This window comes from Leopardus geoffroyi, chromosome D3 (assembly GCF_018350155.1).
Source record: "Leopardus geoffroyi isolate Oge1 chromosome D3, O.geoffroyi_Oge1_pat1.0, whole genome shotgun sequence".
NCBI classification, from domain to species: Eukaryota; Metazoa; Chordata; class Mammalia; order Carnivora; family Felidae; genus Leopardus; species Leopardus geoffroyi.
In genome coordinates, this window is record NC_059339.1 from 38,042,270 (window position 1) to 38,068,624 (window position 26,355).

Genomic DNA, 26,355 nt, shown 5'->3' on the forward strand with positions numbered 1-26,355 from the left:
AGAAATGGAAACAACTGTTATAGACACAAGGTAACATGGGACAGGTGCTACCTTATGGGTTCAAATAGAGAAGTCTGGGAAAGAGCAAAAGATTCATTTTCTGTGGGAATCAGAAATGTTTTTGGGGTCAGATACCTAAACAGTGGGTAATGTTTCAACAAAGAGAAATATGAGGAAAGAGATTCCAGGGGGGCAAAATAGGTAATAAAAAACATAGCACTGGAACAGTGAAGGCATTTTCAGGACACAGCGGGAAACTGGCTACCCTGGAGTACAGGACACTTTCGAGAAAGAGAGTCACGGAGAAGGGGTGGGTAGACTGAGAGCCCACAGTCTTGAGCAGCATGCTAAGGAGTGTCATCCTGGACTTAATGGGAGAGTTTTGGGATGGTTTTAATTCAGTCATTACTTGTTTGTTGTTTTTGTTTTGTTATGATTTTGGAGAGAATGCAATAGATAGATTTTTGCCAGCGAAAAATGCTGACAGCAAGTTGGAGAAGATTCAGAAATAGAAGGGCCTGAAGACAAAAGGCCATTGCGTGCAAATGGTGGCTGAGTAGGATGCTGGTAGTGAGGACAGAATGGGGACACAGGCACCAACAGAGTGGACCCTTGCTTACCCATAACAAAGCCAGACCGAGACCCTCCAAATTCCCATTCTTTGCCCCATAAATAATTGACTAAACTGGGAACAAGATGCCTCTTGACCAACCTTTGGTTAAGTTTCTCTTCTTTCCCCAGGCCCCTAAATTTGGCCCACCCTCAGCTCAGCCAGCAGACAGACCCCTCCTTAAGGGCCCTCCTGGCAAACAGGCCCCTCTGAGCCACAGACAGAGCTTTTTGCCCTTCCATCCCCTCCCCCACACCCTGTCTTTATAGCCTTGTTTTCTCCCCTCTATGGAAGAAAAACCATTTTTGCCTAACTCTTGAGACTTTGCTGATATTATGGTCAGAGTTGCCACCTATTGTGACAATGCCTTCCCCCCTTATAAATAATCTTTTTGAAAAAAGTCTTTCTTTACCTGTTTATTATTATTATTATTATTATTATTAGTAGTAGTAGTAGTAGTATTACTTGGAAGTACCAAATCATTTAGGATGTAGGGTCAACCAAACCTGGCCACTGATTGGATAAGAGTTTAGAGCTGAAAGGAGGTGGAAAAGTCAAGCAGGACAGAGATTTGGGGCCAGAGTGGCCACCATGGCTTTTCAGCCGCTGTTTTGTATCTGTGGTTTAATTGGGTTTGTTTTTCTCTTGTGGGGAGGGGCAAATTTCTCTGTTTTAACTTGGGAAAGAAAAATACAACTTGGAGAAAAAAATCTTTGTGGTCCTTATGTTTCTAAAATGCATCTCACCTAAGTTAGTTTTTCTCCCCTTCTTTTAAATCTCCCAACACCAAGCATTCAACTGAGTTGAAATCAGAAGGGAAAATAAAGTTATTAAGTGCTGTTTTCAATATTGGTGATTTTGGCTTTGCTCCTTTTATCATTTATAAGATCCATGAATTCAGTATCCAATAATGCCTAAGCCCTACTCCTTGTAAGATATCCCTGCTACCCATCGTCCCCACCCCTCAACAGCTTGGCGTCCCCAGCATGCTTTCTGCCACTTTCCAGATTCTTTTTTTTTTTTTTTTAAATTTTTTTTTCCAACGTTTATTCATTTTTGGGACAGAGAGAGACAGAGCATGAACGGGGGAGGGGCAGAGAGAGAGGGAGACACAGAATCAGAAACAGGCTCCAGGCTCTGAGCCATCAGCCCAGAGCCTGACGCGGGGCTCGAACTCACGGACCGCGAGATCGTGACCTGGCTGAAGCCGGACACTTAACCGACTGCGCCACCCAGGCGCCCCGCCACTTTCCAGATTCTTAGTCGTTGGTCTTAAAATGCATAGCTCCTGGCATCTTCAGTGTGCTTCATAATCTCCACTTATGTTAATCCACAGCTAATGGAACCGTCAGGCCCAGCTCTTGCCCACGGAAAAGCCTCCTCTGGCCTCCATCGCCAAGGTGATGAAACAGCAGTGCATGGGGCGTAGACCCCAGCACGCCTGAGAAAGCTGCATGGGCGTGTGCGCCCCACAGATGCCTTTCCTGGGCTTTCATCCAACTCTGTGTTTCTCGGGTGTTTTAGCCCGGACCTGTTTCATACATGAAAATCTCCTGCTCCCTTTAACGGAAATCGAAAATGCAAAATAACTGAAACAGCGTTGCTTGGAATAAATGGAATCATTGCACGGCCCCCTCCCTTTCCATGCTCCTCGCCAAACTTGGCCCCTTAGGTTTACGTTTTCCTGTTTCTCAACCTCTCTTTCAGTTTTACTGTGCTTGTTCTCACAGTGTCAGATGTGTCTTTTGAGTCCCCCCCTGCTCGCTCTGCTCAGTTCTATGTCTGCAGAAGTGTGAGGCCTTAGTGACACGTGCGAGACGATTGTCCAGACTTGAGCGAAAACGCAAAGCTAGGTACTCGCTGGATTGCCTAAGAACGTATTTGCTTTACCTTCTTCACCTTGACTGAATTCTGAGTCCTTATTCTTGTTATTTTCATAAATAAGAAAGGCCATCTTCTAAGTAACTTTTCAAAAATAGCCTATCCGTGATGTGTTGAATTTTTTTAAAAAACAAGTTCTGGATTCTGCCTTCAGCATTCACTCCCCAGGACCGTAAAGCTGGAGCCTCGTGGAACGCACAGGGGTGAGAAGTTGGGATTTAATCAAATCCAATGAGCCTACCGCTGTTTTATTTTAGAAGTCCTTGATTGCATCTCTACCTTGCAGTACCCCTGCATGGTGTGGTCACCCCTGTAGAAAGCACAGATGGTGACTGTCAGGCCATGTATCAAACTCAGAGCCCTCCTGGATGCATTTGTTTTCTCTGGCTGGTGTTGGGAATTCAGCTATTTTCCAACCATTTTTAAATTAGCCTTAAATCTGCTTTTGAAAAACCACACTTCTGGATGCACCCTCTTCGCATAATAACAAAGTCTCACTGAATCAGAATGATGAAAGAGAAGCGTATCTTAGTTGAGGGAAGACACCTGAATGTGAGCTGTTTGTAAAGGCCTGTAAAGGTGTGCCATCTAAATGTACAGTAAGATCATGATTTTGTTTGTGGAAGAGAAAACTGACTATTTCAAGGCAATTCCAAAGAGCAAAACCGGGGCTAATGGATAGAGGTTCAAGGAGGCACTGTTACTTCAACCTAAGGAAAGCCCAGCATGCATTCATGGCCGTGCTGGGGCAGAGTGATTTACCGCATGGCAGGTGACACTGCTACCGGAGGTGGCGGGGAGGAGATGGGCTCCTGCCTCAGGAGAAACCCAGAAACCCAGACCCCTTGCCCTCCAAGGGGCCAGCTCAGCACCAAGTCTGAGCCCACACTGCCAGGATCCAAATCCTGCTCCTCCTACTCATTAACTCTGTAACCTCAGGCAACTTACTTAACCCCCTCTGCCTCAGTTTCCTCACCATAATGGGTGTGATAATTTTGAGGAATTAATATATGGAGAAAAAAAAAAACTTGTAAGTTAGAACAATGAGTTGCAGGTACATAGTAAGTGCCGTATGACTGTTTGTTAAATGTAACTAAGGAAAAGATTTTCTAGGATGTCCAAAAGACACCAAGGAAGATCTTTTTTGAATGCCCCCTTGGTACTAAGCAGTAAACAAGATGGACACAGGCCCAGAATCCACACAGCTCACATCTTGTGCTGGAGAAAGTCAGGTACCCAGCCCACAGCCTGGAGAGGGCTCCCATGACAGAAGCCTGAAGCAGGGGCTTACTGTGGTCCCTAGAACCCAGGGAAAGGGCTGCAGGACCAGGACCAGGGAGGTGAGGGAGATGTTGGGCTTGTGTTCCTAGAAGAGGAAGAGGGATGAACGGGAGCAGCTGGGGCCTGATCTTCCTACCAGTATCCTCAGCTGCTGCCGGCATTTTGAGGCTCTGCTGATTTCCTTTAGAGCCATGATTCTTTACAGCCGTCAACTCGTTCACTCATTCATTCATTCACTTAACTTTATTAATAGGTGAGCGTCTATAATTTTCTAGTGCAAAACATATTTTTTAGTTACCCAATAAGTACTTTAATCAGCTGGAAAAGCACATAGAAAATTTTTTGATTGTTGCCAATTCCATTCTTGTGCTATCTGAATAAAAACGATTAGGAAAAAACAGTATTTATTCATGTTGTGTCCTTGTAGAAAATAATGGCTTTAATCACAATGCCACTTTTTAATTATTTTTTCTACATAGGTTGAAATAACCAAAGGAGTCGTATCATTGTTATTATGCTGCATCATTTTACAAAATTCTTGTTTGAAGGATCTGTCAGTGGAATTATTATTATTTTTTAGTGGGCTATGAATGGTGAGGCTCTTCTGTTTCAAATGAACAGCTCTGATTATTTCTAAGGATTTCTTGTCCTAAGAAAGTGGAAAAACAGCAAACCTACACAAGCATTAACATGCTCTGAAACAGGTACCCAGGTAAGCCCATCGTATTTTAGTTTGGAAATAAAGGATGAGATATCAAAAGTTGCTTCACTACATGTAACCGTGGGCATAGTCTCTTTCGGACTCAGTGAAGTGAATCTAAACCCTTGTGGGGTCAGTGTGGGGAGACCTGCATGGCTTGGTGAAATGTGAACATAAAGTGCTCCGAGCCCCTTTCCTCCTCGCTGAGATTATCCCCAGATCTACCTAGAACATTCTTTCCCTTTGGAGAAAACAAGGGTGGGTCCATGTCTTCTCAGCACAGCACATGTCATTCCTCTTCTTGGAAGGCCCCAAGCTCCTCCCACTGACAGTGGAAGACCCGGCCCCAGATCCTCCCATGATCCACAATCATCTTCTTGCGCACCCTTAAACTCGGTACATGACTCTGTCATTGTGTTATTGCATCGCGACAACAAATCCTTTGCACCTCTGCCTTTCCTCCTGTATCGTGAATTCCGTGAGGGCAAAAAATACGTCTTGTTGATTTTTGCCTTCCAAGCACCTGGCACTGCTTTGGATGCATGAATATATTGTTGGCCATGTCTAGAGCTCAGAGTGGTGCAGTAGATGCCCCTGGATAAGAGGAAGGAAGAGGAGTGGAGGTATGAGACAGAGCCCACCAGTGCATGGGAGGAACCAAGCCAAGGATGCCTGCCTCCCAGTCTCCCAGGGGTGGCCCATTCAGCCCCAGACTGGGACAGCCAGTGGTGAATTTCTCAGATGACTTAATATTTTACAGCTAAGCAGAAGTAATTCCCAAAAATTCTAATGTGGGTAAAGTTGATATATTAAAATTTTATTACAGAGATAGTTAAAGGTGGCTAGCTAAGTAAAGGGCATGTTTTGGTAACTCCTTGCTATTTTAATTAATTAATTAATTAATTAATTAAAGTTTATTTATCTATTTTGAGAGAGAAAGTGCACATTCACAAGTGGGGAAGGGGCAAGGAGAGAGGGAGAAACAGAATCCCAAGCAGGCTCCACGCTGTCAGCACAGAGCTGGACATGGGGCTCAAACTCATGAACTGGGAGATCATGACCTAAGCTGAGATCAAGAATCAGACGCTTAGCCGACTGAGCCACACAGGCACCCCACTCCTTGCTATTTTAAACTTACTTAAAAATGTTTTTGGGGTGCCTAGGTGGCTCAGTCGTTTAAGCATCCGACTTCAGCTCAGGTCATGATCTCACCGTCTGTGAGTTCGAGCCCCGTGTCAGGCTCTGTGCTGACAGCTCACAGCCTGGAGCCTGCTTTGGACTCTGTGTCTCCCTCTCTCTCTGTCCCTCCCCCGCTCACACTCTGTCTCCCTCCCTCAAAAATAAATATTTAATATAGTGTTGACTGAGGTAGTTCCTTCCTCCTCAGAAAATGTTTTCACACGCTGGCTGTGATTTTTTTCTTTGTTTTACCTCTATTGTTTTCTTCTTTCCCCTCTCTAGTTACAGAATCGTGTAAGTGCGAACATAAGTAAACAGGTAAATAGAATAGGCAGCTCTTGTGTAGACAGAAGGTATAAGTGTCAAGAGACTAACTGGCAGTGTGACTTGCGGAGAGTCACTTAAAGTCAATCCACAGAACTTTTCAAGGTCTATTAACCACCAAGCCCTGTACATCTCAGTGACCAAATGAGAGATAGACTCTGCCCTAAAAAAACTTAATATCTATCCAATCCCTTGGCTAACATGTACTTATTAAGGGCCTTTGTGTGCAAGGCGCTGTGCAAAGCCCTGCGTGTATAGTAACAGAAATGCCCTGGAAGTATTGTTGCACCTGACGTCCTGCGTTAGCCAAGCAAAGAGAAGAGGGGAGGGCGTTCAAGGAGGAAAGAACAGCAAGACACATTCAGGGGACCTACTATGTCTGGCCCATGGGAATGGGAGGACAGGGGTGTGAGAGGTCAGAGAAGGAGGGAGGGAGGGAGATGAATACATTAGGGAGGAAGAAAATGCTATTTATTCAATCCCAGGTACCACGATTTGTACACGCATGTCCCATTTCATCTTCATGGCACCCTTAACTGCTGTTGTCACATGAAAGGGACCATTGGTGAGCCCTGGAACAGAAGGGTAGCCCATCTTCATTCAATGCAAAGAAAGAAAGAAAGAAAGAAAGAAAGAAAGAAAGAAAGAAAGAAAGAAAGAAAAGAGAAATATACTGCAGGCTGAAAGGAATTCTCAAGGCATCCACTGGACTTTAGGGACTCAGGATGTATAATAATGCTCTAGGTGGAGCTGATGGCTGTCTTTGCTCTCTCGGATGAAATGGAATGTTATGGAAAATGAAATGTGAGATTCAGAGAGGTTAAGTAACATGCCCAGATCACACAGCTTCCCTCTGCAGTAGTGGAATTGGAACCCGGATCTCTCTGACCCCCAAACCCTTCCACAACAGTAGGCTTCAGGCAAAATAAAATAATTCCTATGGCAGAAGTATGCGTTGTTGTGGGAAAATAGGAAGGGTACTTTATTCCAGCAAGGAAAGAACAGGGATAGTGTTTCAGAACATTCATTACAGTGAAACGAGTGGGGCAAATTAAATGGTGTTTTAGCTCCTTCTACCTCCAAAATGCTGTGGCTTTATAAATGGTGTCATCCTGTTAAAGGAAAAGGCTCTGGCTCGTATTGTTCATAGCTCTCTACCTTAACTCACATTTATTTAATACATGTGATATGTTACGATCCATGCACATAAACAGGACTGATAATGACAAAATATAGGGAGAAGAGTATGTTCATTTTCTCACCAACAGTCCTTTTTTTTTCCCATAGGGAAACATAATTCTGGGTTTGTGACTAAATTCAGTTTATTGGGAGGTGAGGTTGGATTTCACTAAAGCTGGGTGCATTCTTTTCTACAAAATGGTTTCAGTGTATTGTGTTTCAGTGAATCCCCGTGTGAATTAATAGCAACCAGACATTGCCTTCCCTTTGTTCTCTTGTTTTCTGCAGGTTTATTCCTTGTAAGAAGACATGAGTTTCTTTGGGTAAAAGATTCTCAGGAATCTATAACTAGGCACTTAAGCAGGAGCAGAGTTGTAAAGCAGTTGCCATGTTAGAAGATTTATTTTGTGCAGCAGAAATAGGAAATTGATAGCACAGCACTCAGCAGGACAAGTAACCTTCCTACTTTATGAAACTTAGTTTCTGAACCAGAGCCCTCAGAGGACCTCATCTTAGCAGCCCTCCAGACAGAAGATCCAAAGCAGGCTCTGAGCTGTCAGCACAGAGCCAGATGAGGGGCTCGAACTCACAAACCCCAAGATCATGACCTGAGCTGAAGTCGGACGTTCAACTGACTGAATCACCCAGGTGCCCCTATCAAAATAATCTTCTTAAAATCCTACTTTGGTCATCTCATTTCCCTGCTTAACTCCATTCCTGCTCCCGTGGCCAAACAGACCCCAAACCCTTCCAACTGAGTCTCTGCTTATTGCTCATAGCATTCTCCGATGGCTTCCTGGTTACAAACTGCAGGCTGACTTCACTGCCACCTGTCCAGATAGCTGGATTTTTTCACCCACCTGAACTGTGAGGCCCCCCCCCACTCCACTTGCCTTGGCTCCTGGTCTGGTCACCCCCACCTCCAGCAGCATCTACCCAAGCTCTTTGCTTGGCCTGGGATGGGAACTCTCCAAACTGATTCTTCACTCAGTCACTGAGCAAGTATTTATTGTGCTCCTAGTATGTGCCAGCCATAGTGACAAAAGACCGGGTGTGCCTTCAGGGACAACCAGTCTTATAGTCTCATAGGCCGTGTGATTATGGCCCACCTCTGTGATTTAAGGCTTTGCTTCTCAGTTATGGTCCTTAGACCAATCACAATGGCATGACCTGAGAGCTTGTACTAACTATCAAATCTCAGCTCCCCCACCATCCATCCTGTATTAACAGTATTCCCACATGAACCGCATTGCACAGCAGAGCGTGAGAAGCTCTGCATTAAGGCTCACAGAGTCGGGGTGCGTGGGTGGCTCAGTCGATTAAGTGTCCAACTCTTAATCTTGGCTCAGGTCTTGATCTCAGGGTCATGAGTTTGGGCCCTGCATTGGACTCTGCACTGGGCCTGAAGCCTACCTTAAAAAAAAAGACAGTCAAGTTGGGTGAGTGAGTTGGTTCCATTTATGTTTTCTTTGCTTTATGACGATTATATAAGTATATATAAGTAAACTTATAGGTTTAAATTGTCCTTCATTTAGTAAATAACATTTATTTATTTTTGAGACAGAGTGAGACAGAGCATGAGCGGGGGAGGGGCAGAGAGAAAGGGAGACACAGAATCCGAAGCAGGCTCCAGGCTCTGAGCTGCCAGCACCGAGCCTGACCTCACAGACCACAACATCATGACCTGAGCCGAAGTCAGACACCTAACTGACTGAGCCACCCAGGCGCCCCCTCATTTAGCAGACTTTTTAAGGACTTGTTAACATAAGTTACATCATATGGTGCTGCAGAGCACAACCAAATTACAAGCAGCAAATACAGACCTGTCTGTATTGTGTAAAACATGAGCACTTCCCAGATATTGCTCATGTTGCATTTTGCACATATCGGAGGTATGCTCACATCCAGGGAATGGTGGTGCTAGTTCACAGATTATAAATTGGCATCTGTACGCCATTTTTAGTCATACACATGTTCGTGTGGCCAACACGGAGTTTTCATAAATTTTTGATTCGTTATGAACAGGTTTTCACATAGAAAGCCAGACTTCTGGCTTCTCTTGAAAATTGGGCAGCCCTAGGCCCACTTTCCTGATGTCACAGTGGGCTGGCACTGGGGGTCTTCTCCTGTACGTGGGGACATGCTCTCCAGTTCACCATGGCTCCACCCACGTCACTGTCACTCCTCCTAGGCCTGCCTGGCCCCTATAGACAATGGGGTCTGAGAACCTATGCTAGGACCTAGGGGTACACAGAGTGAGCCTGCCTCGTGTTTGCCCCATTATAGTTACCTTCAGAGTCTTTGTAAAGAAGCAGCCCCCATGGGAGGAAAATAGGGAACCTACCATTGGTGAGGACAGACAAATGACTCTAGGCTAGTGATTCTCAACCCTACGTGACAGGAGCTGGTAAAAGTACCAGTGCCCACTTCCCACCAGCACTGCCCAGACATCCCGACTTCATTGCTATGGGCATCACCAGATTTTACAATCTCCACAGGTGATTCTAATCTGACTGGAGACCCACTGATCTAGACCATCTACAGTCCTTGCAAAATGAAACTGCAACAACAGGCCGAAGTCAGGAAAATATATATACGCATATGCTCACGTGCATAAATTGAAAGGATTGATGTTGAAGCCTCATCACTCTGGACATTGGTAATTCAACATGTATGATAGTTTTGTCTAGGAGCCGGCCTATCATTTACCTTTCTTATCCGTAGAAGAGAGTTGGCCAAGCAAATGAGCACTTGTAAGCAAGATTGCTTTAAACTGCTTTATAGAAACTAGATTTTTTTTTTTTGAAGGATTTGAATTCAAACACTGACTTGAGCTAAATATAATTTGTATTCCCTCTTACAAAACCAAAAATTTGGAAGATACCAGCAGGCGTGGTGAATGTATCATACAGAGCCCCTTCCACAATTGTAGAATTGCTTTCTTGTGTGGTCTGTTATCACCTCGCCTAAAATTCTATTCGTGCTTTAATTACTTTAAAATAATGTTTATTACTGTCAGAATTTGGCCATTTAGGGCACAGAAGTATTCATCCAAGAATGTCATTAGAGGAAAAGTTCTGCTAATGTGCCTGCTGTAATGAAACCATTCCCCCTTCCCAGGCCCCAGATTGGCTGTTGCATGGTAGCATCTGGCAATAAATCTCTGCTGTTTTGGGGCAGATTCTCTTGATTAGAGGTCTGACAATCACCAGAGTAATTCATGAGATGACTTTATGCAAGAAATTTCATGATTTCTAATGGCTTCTAATGGTTTAATATTTTAATGTAATTACGCTTAATTATACATTGTAATATGCATTGGCCAAGCTTGGGAACTGGGTCTTAGTAAAATGTAGCTAATGGAAAATTTTCCTCCAGCTTTTTTTAAACAAGGAATTAAGTCCTGACGTGAAACTGAATGCAAATCCAACAAGCAGTCTCTTGCCAGAGAAAATATTGGCATAATACATTTGAATGGCCCAGTTTGTCAGCTCGCTTGGCTAAATCCCCAAATCATACACTGTTTTAGAATTATTTCAGAAGTTCTATTTCCCACCTTTCCACTAACCTACTTTTAGTAATTTCTGTTTGGTTTTATGAATTTTTATCAACAGGCAGTCTGGGTGAGGGAGATTTGGGGAGACACACGCAGAATAATGTTATTTATTATGATCACCAGTAAAGGGGGTGAGGGAGACAGAGGCGAAACTCATGCCCTGGGCAGGTTTGGGGGTGTCATTTATCTATGCTGCCCACGGTGAGTGGATGTAAAGACAGAATAAAGAGCAGAACTAAAATATAGTGTGTTCCCATTTCGCACGTCCCCTCGAAGCTAAGCAGTGACGTAGTGTTCGGATTCCATTTGTGCTGTCCTTGGGTTTGCAGACAGTCGGGGCTTGAGCAAGGGAGGGCGGTGGATACATGTTAGGATTCATATGAATGTGTTAAGGCTTACATCTCATTGTACTTTTGAGAAATAAACCCATTTTAGAATGCCCTCCTGCTCTCTATTCTCTCCTCCCTCTTCTCACTTCCTGTCACCTTCTCTCTCCCCCATGGCACTCAAAATACACCGAACATAAGGAGCACAGCACCTCAGACCCTTCCCAGCCCTGAGCCTTTTCAGAAGCACGGTGGCAGCTATTGTGCAAAGGCCCCTTGAGGCCGGGTTACCCGGAGCCCAAGCCAGACTGCAGGCCCCAGCCAAGCAGCAGGACCTCAGAGGCACCCGAAACACACGGTGCCAGACTTCTCGCTGACGGGAGAACATTCCTACTTGCTTTTCATTTGGGGGTTGCTCACTCCCTGGCCTGGAAGAAAAGGTAGAAAACAAGAGAGGGGTCATTCCTGACATTTACATAGTGCTGTCTCATACAAGTGATTTAATTCCCTGAACAATCCTGTGTTACTAATTCCATTTTCCAGTTGAAAACACGGAGGCTCTGGGAAGCTGGACATCTAGGTGAGGTTTACATGGCGAACGCACAGTGGTCCTGATTTCGGACCCAGGTCTGTGGCCCAAGTTCATGGCACCCTGCACATCACCATGCCAGTCACAACAGCCAGATGCACACATTCAGGCAGTTCCCCAAATAGGACAGGCTCCCACTGGAACAGAACTCTCGTTTTGTTTTTAGCAGATTTTAAGAGTGCCTATTTTGAAATCTTTGCTTAAGGGCACATTCTAATGTTTAGGAAAGTAAAAAAAAAAAAAAAAAAGAAAGAAAGAAAGAAAGAAAGAAAAAAAAAAAAGCCCTAGCCACCAGAGGCAAGGAAGGGAGATGAAACCTTCCTCCAGAGGCTTCCAGGGACAGTTTTTTAAGGGCTACCTCATCTTATGACAACTGAATGGGAACATGGACATGTAAACCTGGTAGAGATGAGAAAACAGCATTAAGTTAACGGCAAGAGCAGAGATATGGGAGTCAGATGCTTGAGTTTGAGCCCTGTCTCTGCCATTTGCTAGCTCTGTAACTGTTGACAGGTCACTGGGCACCCTGTGTACCGGGAACCACGGGGTCCCACAGGACCGAGGCGCAGCTCAGACACCATAGCATATGAACTGCACTCCTGACCCAGTGAAAGACTCCACAGGGGAAAGGTGTTCTCATTCGTGTGTATTCCCAGCCCGTGGCCTGAGTGGGACACATCAAAGGCACGCACCTCCTTCCACCTCCTTCAGCGTCTCCAGCACCTTCTTATTCTCGGGTGAATCAGCTGCTCCAGAAGTACACGTTTTGTGAATTGGTCACTCTCTTTGAACAGGTCACTCTTAATTGCAGACCCAAATCAAGACTACATTATTGCCCCCTTGGATTGCTGGCTGGTCCTAGGTCAGGGCGCCCAGAGTCACTGCTACACCGTGTCCCTCTCTGACCCTCAGCAGCATCCACTCCCCCGGTGCCAGCCACAAAGTCCACCCACTGAATTAGCCTGTCTCCTGGTGTTTGCCTGCAGTGTCGACCACCCCTTACTCAGTACTCTACTGTCTCTATCGTACGCATTCCACCCCAGTCCTGGGTGCTGTAAACTCAGCCCCACAGACGTCAGACGTCAGGCTCTAACTGCCACCTCCCGGGCAGATGAAGAACTCCCTCAGCGTGCTGTCTGCCTACACCCTCATCTCCAGACCAATTGTCACCTCTGTGTTGACAATATTCCTTGTAATTTCAGTCTCCTGAAGTCCCTCCGTGAAGGCCGTGTAATATAGTCGTTTGAGAGCACAGACCAGGAAGCCAGACAGCGAAACCTTCTAGAAGGTTTTGTAGGCAAATACCGTTCCCTGTCTGTGCCTCATTTTCCTCACTTAAAAAGCTGAAAACAGTGCCTGGCACACAGCAAGTCCTGCCTGCACGTGGGGCCTCGTGGGGTGGTGCCAGCTTGGGGAGGCAGAGGGAAGGAGGGACCGGGCTTTAGTGCTGGGAACAGAACGAGCAAAACCATTTACTCGGTGTTTCATAATATATTGTCCACCAGCAACAGTAGCTTCCCTCAAGGCCATTTCAGGTCAGCCTTAACTAAGGTCCATCTTCTGGTTTCCCGCTGCTTCTCCCAGTATCGCCTGTCACACGATCACCTCTGCCTCAATCTGTTATGTACTTCCGTCCCAGCACGTGCTTCGCCTTTCCGTCTTCACTTCGTTTGCCTTGGGCTCTCATTTGAACTTGGAGTAGGTAAGAGCTTTCTACTTAAATTTCAGAGCCGTTTATAAATAGGTTGCTTAGTTTCAGCCAGCAGGTAAAAGCTTTCATTAAATTGTTCCTCCTTCCCATAGTGCTATTATGTGGAGCTCTCAGAAGAGAAGAGTTAAGAATGCTATTTTCCTAGTCATTAAGGAAGCCCGGTTTGAAGCCCAAGCTGCTGTTTTCCTTTTCCCTACCTAGACTTGACCAATATGACTCTGACGGATCACCTACACCTGTCAGGTTTTCCCCCCTCAGAACGCTCTCCTGAAGTCACCTAGATCATTATCCATGATTCAGGACCAAAGTCCAACAATAATTCAGAAACAGGGCTCAGAGTCACTCTGCACACAAATTATTTTAGCATCTCCATTAATTTCCTCACCAAGAGAGAAATGGGAACACAAGCAGCAGAAGCTACCTTTGATAGAATAATAAATGAAGGTGAGGGTTGGGGGTCTACCCAGATGTCTCCTTTTCAGTGTTCCTTTTTATTTTTTTAAAGTTTACTTATTTATTTTGAGAGAGAGAGAGAGCGCGCACAAGCAGGGTAGGGGCAGAGGGAAAGAGAGAGAGGCTATGCACCGTCAGTGCAGAGCCTGATGTGAGACTCGATCTCATGAACCGTGAGACCATGACCTGAGCCAAAATCAAGAGTCAGACACTGAACCAACTGCGCCACCCGGGCCCTCCAGAGGTCTCCCTTTTTCTATTCAAAATTGGAAAGGGAATAGCCTCTGAAGTATTGGCAAAGGCGTTTTCAGTTTTATACCCAAATATTCAGTTATACCAAGCATTTCTTGCATTGTTACAGTTACATAATTAAGCACGTATAACATTTCCTTTGGAGTTATATTCACTCGCCAACATCTTCAGTTTTGAATGCCATACAGAAACTACTAAAAAGAGGAAGCTGTAAAAATGACTGAACGGCAGCCATGTTTAGGTGGCACATCGAAGTTGTAACTAGAGATTTGAGTGGGGAGTATTCTAGAATAAAGTGTAGCCCAGAGATGGGCTTCAGCAGTGCTGTCACCCTTCAGAAATGCAGCCACAATGATTTATCCTGGCATTCCCCCCAGATTACACTGGTATGGCCTCATAAATTTATGTGGCCTTAGAAGAGAGTTTCAGATGATCTTGCTGTTCCCAATGAGAATAAAATCTGACACAATGCAGCCTCACTGTGTAATTGAGGAATATTGAGTATGAGGCTATCAGTTCAAAAGGAAGACTGGAGTACGGAGGGGCAGCCTCATTCCCTGAAAGGTCAAGGTTACTGGGGAGGCAGGAGGGATCTTCTGACCTCAGAGACTTGCTGCTTCTCATTTATTTCAGACACATTTTCCATTGCCGCCGTTGCGTTCTGCCACCATTCAGTCTTGTTCTCGATGTTTTCCCTTTCAAATGGTTTGTTAGAAGCTCTGCAAAATGTTCGTAAATATTACCCCTTACAACAAACAGGGCTTTGAGAGTGTGGTGACAGCTTACCTGAGTTAGTCTTCTTCAAACACAGGCTGTATTACAATTCTTTTCTCTTCTGCTGTTTTTAATCCCCACTCACCCACACAAACACGCAGATATTAGCAGCTTGCCTTTTGTAGTTGATAATTAATAACAGGATTTTGTGATTGTTTGGGGTGTTGGTGTTACCACCTTGTTCTCTTAACTCATTAGCAGAGATGCAGGTATCTTGTGATTGAGTAATCCTGAAGCGTTCGGTCCTTCAGACATCACCTTACTTGAATGACAGCACTTTCACAAGATCTTCAAGAGGAAAGTAGCCTTTTAGAGAAAATTACTGATTCCAAATGCATTTGCATTTTCAGCAGAGGTTCAAAGCATGGTTATGTAGGCGAGTGTCATTGACTTGAGAAAGAGGTTTGCCGATATCAATACAAGGGAGGCATTGCCTCCATGTTGGAAATGCAGGCCTCAATTAATGACAGACCGTGTGTTTCCTTGTGATATGGGCAACATTTCTTATGAGGCTCCCATTACAAAGTCCCATCAGCTCATATTACTGTCCGTGTGCAGAAGGGAAAGACCCAAAGAAACTGCCATTTCTGCCGAGGTAGTAGGGCCCTCAGCCCATTTCCTCAGTTGCCCCTTGGTTGTTAATTGAATTTCTGAGATGACAGGTTTGAAGTAATTACATAGAAGTTACCTAGAAATAGTTGCTCAGTAGTTACATTTACTAATACTCATAAAAAATATAACTTTTTTTTTAAATTTTTTTTTTAACGTTTATTTATTTTTGAGACAGAGAGAGACAGAGCATGAATGGGGGAGGGTCAGAGAGAGAGGGACACACAGAATCTGAAACAGGCTCCAGGCTCTGAGCGGTCAGCACAGAGCCCGACACGGGGCTTGAACTCACGGACTGTGAGATCATGACCTGAGCTGAAGTCGGACGCTTAACCGACTGAGCCACCCAGGCGCCCCAAAAAATATAACTTTTAAATTCTGCATCATTTTATGTATTCACATAAATGGGAAAGAATAGTCAATGAATCAGTTCCAGGATAAATCATACTATCTCTCATCCCACCACATTCCTATTTCACTAGACATGCATGTAATGCATGTGATCGCTTTGATCCAATCCTGTGCACTTTTTTAAAATGACAATTACACTGTCATTTTGCGAGCTATGATGAACATGTAAACTTAGCATGCCTCAAATGTATACCGTAAATACAATAGGATCATAAATGTATGATGATTCTTCTGAGCTTTAATTTATCCTGGTTAGTTTTTAAATCTGCGAAGAGCATATTTTTCTATCAGTATTTTCTAGAAGCATGCCCGTTGGCTGTGTGCTACTGAAGGCTGTCAATTTCAGGTGGCAGTGACCCTGCTTCAGACTAACTGTATGTTCTTGGCTCCTGTGCTAACACATCATCAAGAAAACACGTCTGACTGTGTCCACAGCTCGGTGGATCTGGGAAATCAGTTCTGCACGGTGCAAAGAAACCACCACACTAAATGAAGAGAGCAGATTGCCCAAGGCAGGCACGCAAGGGGCTTGTGGTCAGGAAAATGTGAAAAGGGCAGGGCAGCAGGTGCAGGACCAAGGTGCAGGGGGAGTGGGCAGCCTGCGTAGGAAGAGGGGGGCACAGGTGTTGCTCAGGTGGAAGCTGATGTCTCCATGGGCTGGGCTCCCGATTTTCAAAAGACAGTTGAAACGCAGACTGTAGTGGCTGATCGGGTTCCATCATTATCTCTTAACTTATTCCAGGTACTTGTTCCTGCCAGCTGTAAGTTTGGAGTGGTTTTCGTTTCGCTTGTCTTTCCAAAACACACCCACACATGTACACATGCAGGCACACAACCTGCAAACAGTACGAGCTTCCTGTTTTCTTGAAGCTAATACATTGGAAACAGTCGGATATATTATCTGTGAATATTGGCATGAAGTGATGTTTATTTGGGGACAGAAAACAGATGATTGGCCAGAGCAGCTTTTGTGTGACTTAGAACCCAGCGTCTGACAAAACTTGAGTCCCATAATGAGGAGCACAGAGTTATCCCATATGTTTGTTATCTTCTCCGGAACAAGTTGATTTTCTCAAATGTTGGTGTAATTTAGTGTTTCTTTTTATATTTCTAATAATTTTTAAGGATAAGACTGAAGTCTACAAAATACGAAGCTTACTAATTTCTTCTTATAACCAGGACAGCTAGCCTTAAAATAAATTTCTGTTTTTTGCCCGTGTATCTTCCACTCTTTGCGACCCACTGTGCCATCTGTAACTGACAGGTGAGAGCAGGCCAAGGAGGGTGAGGACCCAAAGGGGCCGGGGACTCGTGCCACAGTGCACGAGAACATACGCATGCTTTGTGCAAACACAGAAAACCAGGGACGTGGGCAGGAGGGGCTCCCCAGAAATAGTAGGGAAATGTGTGGGCACAAACACAAGACACGCTTCCCAGACCGCGGCTGCCAGGGATTTCTGCCTCCCTGGCCCTCATCTCAGTGTTGACGAGGGAACCAGAACAAGGACCAAGAGAGCCCCCCTCTTCTGGGTGCACCACTGTGTCTTGCTTCTCTGAAAGCAGAGGCTGCACTGGAAATATGTACAGCTCCTAAAAAAAGAAAATATCCCCTAAGCTGCTTCCTCATTGAATTTGCCCAAAAGGGAAATGAGAAAAGAAGCCCACAAACTAACGTGTCAGTGTGTTCTCAACAAAGGAAGGGATCACAAGTAACGCATAGGATGAACACCTAAGAAGGGGAGGTCAGTTTTGATTCAAAAAGGGGCAGCCCAGCTTCTGCCAAGTCGCTCCCTCTCCCAGAGTGGGAGAGAAGGCGGGGGAAGGTGCCTCAGAATGGAAACTGCCGGGCCGTCAGGCCTGTCCTGGGCTGGAAGAGATCCCCCAGGACCACTTTCAAAAGAAAACGGCTCATCTGTGGGGAGAATGGAGCACAGGAGCCTGTGAAAACAGGCTGGCTCCCAAGACACGTAGACCAGCCACTTGGACCTCGGCACACCCCACGATGCAGGCTGATTTCTCTGACTCTCTCTGTGAACACGTCAGCACCTCCAGAAGGGGAGCCCTTGGCACTGCTTCGGAGGGAATGTCTGCGCTGTGCTCCTCGCCAAGGAAGGAGGCAGTTTTCGTGCCAGAGACGGGAAGGCCTGAGCAGCAGCTGAATTCCCAGGCTGAGGCGGGCGGGCCCCGGGACTCACTCGCTCAGGGCCCTCTTGCCAGGCTGAGCTCCCAATCCCTGTCCTTTCCAAGGCTCAGAGTGCTCTTTTGATTAGGTCTGCACAGTTTCTGCGTAGACTCTCTGGAAGCACGTTTATCTTGAGATAAATATCTGACAGTACTTCCCAGGGATCTCTCTGGAGCTCTGTTGTCTCAGTGTTGCAACATGGTGGCTTCCCTTATTAAAGAAGAGGTGAGTCTGTCTCCCCGGGAGTGATCAGACCCCAGGATCCCCGCCTCCTGTGTCACTCCTGCTTCTCACCCTTTAGACAAATGCAGAGGCAGTCGCAGAAAGAACCCACTCTCGAAGGATCAGAGGAAAGGAATGCCCCTACTGTGGTGAGCTCTGGGGTCAGCATCCCAGCCCTTCCGTTGCCTGATGAATATCTTTTGCCAAGTTCCTTAGAGTGTCTGAGACCCTTGTATTATCGGCAAAAGAGACTTCATAGCACTGTCCCCATGAAATCACGTGGAGTAAATTAAACCAGCAGTAAGAGGCGACCAGCAAGTATTTGTCCCTTTGGTCCCCAGCTGGCCCCAAGTCGGCACTGGTGCTGGCAGAGGGCGCTGAAGCCCTGGCGGGGTACCAGTAGCCCTTAGGTCCATTCCTCGGGTGCCGTCTCATCGCTCTGATTGAGTGCTCCTGGCTGGGAGCACAGTGCTGTGTTCTGGGCTGGCTGTGCCTCTCTGTGGGTCTGGGAATCCCTGGAGTCCTCAGGAACCTTTTGACCTGAGGCTTATCTGAAGTTGGGCACTCGTGGACTGCGTGTCCCGTGGCTGGGAGTAGGTGAGTGCAGAGAAAAAGGAGGCAAAATCCAGTGAGGTGTTCCCTCACGGCCTGCGCACAGTAGGGAGCCTCCGGGTCCCCATCAGTCAACAGGGATATATGTGTTCTTCCTCCTCACAACGTATACCTGCCCGGCTACTTGTCAACAGACAGCCGTTGAGTGCCTCCCGTGTGCAGGGTGCCACGGTAGTATGCTAGGTGGGGAGCAGCGAGGGCAAAGAGAAATAATACACGTGTCTTCCCACCTAGAGGCAGGTCGTGTAAGATTTGAAGGTTTGTAACATATTAGTTCACTCGTCCCTCCCCGCCTCTACGTTACAGAAGCTGAGAAGCAGCCGACCGCGTACAGAGCCCGGCACCCACACCTGCCTGGGCTCCGGCACTGGTCGCATACGCTGCCACCCTGGGGGCAGGTGCCCACGCCATGCCCTCAGCTCAAAGGGTTTGCCTCCAAATCCATTTGCCTCCATCCAGTACCACCATCCAGGGCTGGAATTAAGATACAATTGAACTGTTTCTTCATCATGCTCGGTACTGTTTTCTTCTGGGTCATACTGACATGTGCATCAACGTGGCAGGGCCTTCCAGATTTGTGAGTGCCAGCTCAAGTAGGGTTCAGTCTTCTTAAGACTGCATGTGGAGAGCCGGGATAGGGAGCGAACAGGTAGGGGATGCCCGCTTTGAGAAGAGCGACTCCAGTTCTTGGTCAGGTTGGCACCCATATTCATTCAATTATGGTCTCACTTTTGCAAGTGAAGGAAAATGGTCCCGCCGAGGATAAAAAAAAATACACGCTGAGTGATTGGGTTGTAGTATTCAATCGAAAGAAGCTAATTAATGATGTCTCAAGCTGCGCGAAGCAGATATTAAACCAAAAGGTCACCCTTCAGCCATCAAAAGATGTGCTGCCCTGAAATCTTTTATTGGATGACTAACACATCACAAGTTAATATGGGTTTTTCTGCATGTTTGTTAAAATGAAAGTGGAGGGGGGGGTATCTGCTTCTTGAGTATCAAATTGAGATGTTAGTAAGATTCCATATCACAAACAATTCTCAGCTTTTTCAGTAATGAGTATATTTGTCAAACGAGAGCCCATGGGATGGAAACTCATTGTTTTCACTGGCACAGACCAGCTTGGCATTTGCCACGGCGTTATCTGTCTCCGCAGTGAAATTCCTCAGATGGCTCCACAGTCAGCTCGGGTCTTACACACCTGTACTCCACTGTGCCGGCCACGGGGGTGCAGGATGACTTGGAAATGACTGCCCTTGAGTTTGTACCCCACTTAATCAAAGCCTGCAAATAAACACACAATTTCAATACGGGGTAGCAAGTGGGGGGAGGGGGCTGTCTTGGAGAAGCCACCCTTAAGAGGCATGACACACACCCCCGCCACCCCCACCACCCCCGAGGGCTGGGGACAGTGACAAGGCCTCAGGGCCTCTGTGTGAGGAGCCCGGAGCGTCTGAGTGCAGAAACTGACGGATAGACTCCTGGCATCAGAGACCCCTTAAAAGAGAGTTTGCTGCAGTAGGACCAAAAGGAGGAGCTATAAAAAAAACCCTGCCCTCAGGAATAAAAGCCAGCAGCTAAATCCCTTCACAGACTGGAGGACTGAGTCTCACTGTGGGGACTTCGTTTTATTTGCCACTCTCCCTGCTTGGTAAATGACTTGTCCCGTCAGGATCCTGTTGTGTTTGGCTGTAAACTCGTCAGGAGGCGCCTCTGTGAAGGCAGCGCGAGGCAAGAGAAGCCAGAAAGGCTGTGCCCCATAGGCCAGCGGGCGAGGGCAGGCGGGAGAAGCGCCCTGAGGGCCAGAGGAGACGGGAAGGCCGCTGAAGGAGAAAGAAGCAGCCTCAAGTTCCTGCAGAGGGGCCAGGGAAGAGAGAGAGATGTGCGGGGGAGAAAGGGAAGACTGCAGCGTCTCGCAGAGGGTGGATACAGTTTGGGTGCCCGCTGAGTAGGAGCTGTGAGGAGACGCTCCGTCAGTAGGGAAGAAGGCCAGCAGTGGGCTGCGGGGCTGGATCCCCGCCTGTAAGGAGTGCTGCTTCTCAGTCTTCAGAGACGTGACAACGAGGACATGCAGGAGGGGTGCCAGGGGGAACGGCCGGCATGAAGGCACCTGCCCAGAGGGAAGGCGGGCCCGGAGTGCACAGGGACGGTGGGCTGGGTCACTGACTTTTCACTGAGTGAGGGAGCAGGGCTGAGGAGGGAAGGCCAGTTGGCTCTGAGCAGCGGTGATGAACTGTAAAGCCCAAAAGTGGGGCATTGAGGACCCTCAGAAAATAGACTCCATAGGGAGTCTACAAACTTGAAAGCTCTTGTGTCCATCCTCCCGCTGGTACCTAGTCACCAGTGAGAAAAGAGCAGCCGGGTTACCACAAGCTCCTTGAGAATTTAGTGATGGAGGGGTGTGCAGTGACACTTTTAGACAAAGTGGCTCTAAATCTGAGTGGTTCCTGATCGAGTTTTGAAAGCCATTCTTTGTGTTTGTAGTAAGCGCAGACAGTTCCTACTTCCCTGATACATGCATTTATTCATTGAGTCATTTATTCACCAACGCTGCAGCCACTGAGCGTCCCCGTTCCACTGTGTGCCAGACCGACGTACAGCTCCAGTGTCACGGCCAGTAATCCGTGACGCCAACACCGGAGCTCGGGCAGCCGTCTCCAGCAGCACTCCTCCACCCAAGTGGGCTGTGTTTAATCTCAGGTCTTCTGTCTTCCCCCTCTCTCAGGGTTGTCGGTTGCCGGGGGCTGGGTGGGATGCAGGCTGCCTGGAGCTTCATCGTCATTGCGTCAACATGAGTCACGTTAACTCCATTCAGCCACCCAGCCCTTCCTGCACCGAGTGTGGATCTTGAGAGACGCCATGAGTCATCACTCTTCCAGACTGCACCGTCCAATAGAAATACAACACTAGCCACGTGCGAGCTGCAAGTTTTCTAGTAGCCACATTTAAAATAACAAAAGGAACAAGGAAAGTTAATTTTGGATGCCATTTTATTTAACCCATATCCGAAATATCATTTCAACATGTAAATCAAGATTACAAAAAAAAAAAAATGAAGGACGGATTTTACATTCTTTTTTTTTTTTTTTTTTTTTTTTGGTACTAAGTCATCAAAATCCAGGACATGTACACTTACAGCGCATCTCAGTTTGCACTGTCCACATCTTATGTATTGCATGGCCACATGTGGCCAGTGGCTGCTTTGCGGACAGCACACAGATCTAGAACATGCAGGGTTCTTCATTCTCCTGATTCTGTCGATAAGGCCACTGGGAAGTCCCTAACAATCTCTGACATTTCTGTGCTTTGTCTCCCACATTCATGTAAAACCAATACAGAAGAAACGGGTTTGTGATGAGGGAGGACTAATAACCACAATCCTAAAGCATTCTGCAGATAAAAATGTATGGATTCCAAATAACATGGTTATGAGGAAGTAGAACGTGGGTCAGCAGACCAATCACCCCACTTGTTTTAGTGGTAATGTAAGTCACGGTTAGGAACCAGCAGTGGGCCAAGTTCCCGCTGGGAACTGAATGCCTGTTCGGGTGTGTTCCCACACAGCACGGATGGCATGGTTGTCTCACCGATGGTGTTCGGGATCCCCTTGTTCTGCTTTTCACTTTCATTTTGGGGAAACTGGGAGGTAAGAAAATAGAAATGGGAAAGGATTGAGTGAGTCAAACCCCATTACAATCAGGAGGAGACGAGTTAGCATAGAAATGAGGGCTCCAAGCATGTTAAGAACAGAGACCTAGAAACAAAGGGATCACGGGAAGAAAAAATGTTGCAAACTGTCAAGCCCCTTTTGAACATTTCCTTGCTCCTCCAGGAGCAGCCACTCCTGGAGCTCGGTGCTGCAGGCGGAGTAACTTCTCAGTGAGTGCTGGGTACATTGAGGAAAGTCAGTCCGGGACTGTCACGGATTATGCAGTAGGCCAGAGAAAACGTAATCAGATACGGGGACCCATGGCAATTTTTTTTTTTTTTTTTTTTTTTTTTTTGCTTCCTCCTTTTTGGAGCAGAGAACACAATAGAATTGCTACCCCTTTCATTGAAGAGAAGGTTGCTTGTGAAATGGGTCTCTGTTTTTAGTGGGATTAAAAATAACCTGAGACCCAGCCATGCAGCCTCTGGTTACCATTTATGACTCACTTGCTACAGTTTTGTTGTGTGCGCTTTTGTGAAGAAACAGCCATATTTTTAAAGAGCATTTCCATAAAGGATTTTTCTCCCTTTGTGGGGGTAGAGCAGAAGTTGGAAGAACCAGAGGGGCAGAGAAGAAATCAGGGACCTACTTTCATGTTATTTTCAGATTAATTAAAAACCTTTTGTCTCTAAATCCTCCAGACTTTAAGTCCGTGGAATGGGGAGGCAGATCAGGCTTGTACACCACAGTCATGCGTCTGTTTGATCATTTCACCCGAGAGGCAGCCCCTGAGTCACACGGCATCCACAACCGGCCTGAGCTGGCTGTCCCCGTGGACTGGGAGAAGAGGGCCTGTGCCCAGTGAGGGTTTTCCCATTCAAGAGCAGAGAGACTCTGGTCTCCTCGGGGAGTCCATTGGAGTCGAACCATTTACTGCCTCTGCAAGAAAAGTAATGACTTAACGTTTTTGGAGATGGGATTATTTTCTCCTCTCTGAGTGGATGCCGATCCACGGCCAAGTGCCCTGGTACGCTAGTTAGGGCGTCCCGTATCCTGGCGCTGGACACACACGGCTGAATCCCCTGGCCGTGGGAATGGGCGATGCTCCAAACCTTGAAGCGACTTGACTGGAATCCTTAAACCCATCATTATAAATTTTTTAAATTCATAACACCCAAAAGAAACACCGAGAGAAAAACAGAGGCAAAAAAAAAAAAAAACCTCTTCAAAACTATTCTACAAATGGCAAACCACGGAGGTGACAGATACCACGTGCTCTGTTTTCTGGAAAAGGAAAGACATTTTAAATGTGGGGCTATCTTTCCCTATTGTCACTCACTCATTGGTGTTAAAGGCAAAGCCAGGATTACGCATGCATTTCCTTTTCTGGTGCAAAAGGCATTTTGATTAATTAAAATCTTAAAACCTGTAAGTAGGGGGGCTGCTTTTGCAGGCTGAGTTTTCTTGGCTGACCTTTAGGGGAGCTGGCTGGAAATCACTGCTGCAGTGAGGCCGTGTAACTGCGAAGCAACCCATATCCCTCCGCTGTTAGGTGAATAATGGGTTGGATGTCGGGCCTGAGGGGTGAAGTCCGTAAGTTACCCGGTTAGAAAGACCCTTTGTGTCCCCTGCTCATGGCGGGCACCCTCTTGGAATCTAGATGGCTCTGCTTACTCCAAGAGCCCCAAGACCGAATGACCTGATCGTTTTCATTTGATAATAGTTTCTGAAGACAGCATATACTTTTCATCATAGGCTTACGCTTTTTCATTTATTAGCAACCATTCAGGGAGTATCTATCTAATATGACATGAGCTGTGCTGGGCTTGGTAAAAAGTTAAAATCAGCATGTTCACATTTGATAAAAATGTATGCAGATTTTTAAGTGGATATTTTCAAAAGTCTAATTTTATGCGCGGAATTTAAAATAATGCAAATCACCCCACATTTTAAAAGTCTGTCAAGAGCCACATAATTTCAAAGCTGGCAGGCTGCACGCATTTTAACCATGTTACCCTGTTGCTGCACATTGGCACCAGCCTGCCTGGGCAACAGATGCCCTACCCAGCATCACCGGTGGCCAGGGATCCCACACTCATCGCCTTCCAGCGGGATTCTGCACGTGATTTTGGTGACCACTTCTCTGTCCTTTCAGGACCACTTGGGTGTGAAATCAGAACATGGCCTGGAGATCCTGGGTTTTAGCTGAATTTCAGCTTTCATAGGTTTTAGGCATATCCAGCCATGCGGGCTTTGGAAATTTTATATGTCTGAACATTCACTATTGTTAGAACTTAAAAAATCTTTTTATCTTATGTTTAAAAACAAAATTCGGTCAGTTAAGCATCCAATTCTTGATTTTGGCTCAAGTCATGATCTCACAGTTTGTGAAATCGAGCCCCAAATTGGGCTCTATTCTGACAGCACAGAGCCTGCTTGGGATTCTCTCTCCCTCTCTTCTCTCTCTGCCCCTTCCCCACTTGTGCACACACATGCACACACACGCACACACTCCCTCCCTCTCTCTGTCTCTCTCAAATTAAACATTTAAATTTTGTTTTTAATTAAAAAACTTTAAAAATAAAAATGGGCACCTGGGTGGCTCAGTCAGTTAAGCATCCAACTTCAGGCCAGGTCATGATTTCCCAGTTCGTGAGTTTGAGCCCTGTGTCAAGCTCTGTGATGACAGTTCAGAGCCTGAAGCCTGCTTCAGATTCTGTGTCTCCCTCTCTTTCTGCCCGTCCCCTGCTCTCTCTCACTCTCTCTCTCAAAAATAAAATAAACATTAAAAATTTTTAAATACATAAATAAACAACAGAAAATCCAAAATTCAACTTTAAGTTTTAAAGATCTTATTGGCTTTATTCAGCGATTTGTGAACTGGGCAGCTTCCCATCCAGCAGATAGAAAGGAGCTCCAAAGAGCTGTACAAAGTGGGAGATTTTTATAGGCAGAAGGGGGCAGGGACAAGCAAAGGCAGACTGTTTCAGGTAAAGTCACCTTTGTTTGGGGGATGGCAGGGATGTGTCAGGCAGATTACCTCACCAGGAAATTCCAGACTGACTGGTTGAGATTATATCCCTGGGAGAGGTGGAAACTAGGAAACTAGGAAATTAGGTTCGGTATGAACTCTTGGTTTGCTGATGTGGGCCTGACCGCAAGCAACTCCATTTTGAGCTTGTCTCTTTTATCACACTTGTAACAGTAATGTAATATCTGACATGATTTGAATATTCATTATACTCCAGAAGCTGTTCTAATTCCAACAACTCAGTGGGATGTCAGTGTTATCATTACCCCAATTAAAAAACCTTGCTACATAGGAGCTGAGTATCTCATCCAAGGTCGCTCAGCAACTGTGTGGGGACCAGGTTTCACCACCAAGCAAGCTGATGTGGACCCTTCCCTTCCCCCACCCCCCACCGTGCCGCAGTCCTCTGAGGCAAGCCCATCCTAGCATTCTCTCAGCTAGACATGAAGATCTCACCCCAAAATCATCAGCTTTGAAGAAATTGGACCTGGAAAATGGTAAAAGAAGGCAAAACAACCACCATAAAACACTCTCCAAAATGTATTCTCTGTCTTCTGTTACTACTGGAAAATTAGTCTTGGATTGTGTTAACTTGAGATAATGCATCATCCCTTCATAGAGCTTCAATCCTGACCTCAAGGAGCTTACAGTCAAGTTTAAAGTAGCACTCAACCACTTAACGACTAGTTACAGCATGTTGGGGACCACACTATGGCCTTATGCACATTTCCCTTTCCCCTCCTGCCAGCTCTGGGTGGTACACGTTCCCAATTCCAGTTGTATCTTGGAGTTAGCAGACTGGTTCTTCCAAACTCCCTGCTCAC

The 26,355-nt window shown here is 46.2% G+C and overlaps 1 protein-coding gene across 3 annotated transcripts in view; it reads left to right on the plus strand.

Annotated features, from left to right (window-relative positions):
• The window catches only part of L3MBTL4 (L3MBTL histone methyl-lysine binding protein 4), a 446,682-nt gene that overhangs the window by 403,524 nt on the left and 16,803 nt on the right, over positions 1-26,355 (plus strand). The window contains exon 17 of one of the 3 annotated variants that reach the window (XM_045458490.1): positions 21,577-23,193. The exons of 1 other annotated variant lie outside the window; for it this stretch is intronic. In XM_045458490.1, coding sequence (XP_045314446.1) covers positions 21,577-21,656 — 80 coding nt within the window. In that variant the 3' untranslated portion in view covers positions 21,657-23,193. Of the gene's footprint in view, positions 1-1,946; positions 2,596-21,576; positions 23,194-26,355 lie in introns of those variants that run through there. One more of the 3 variants, XM_045458491.1, reaches the window with a different exon arrangement.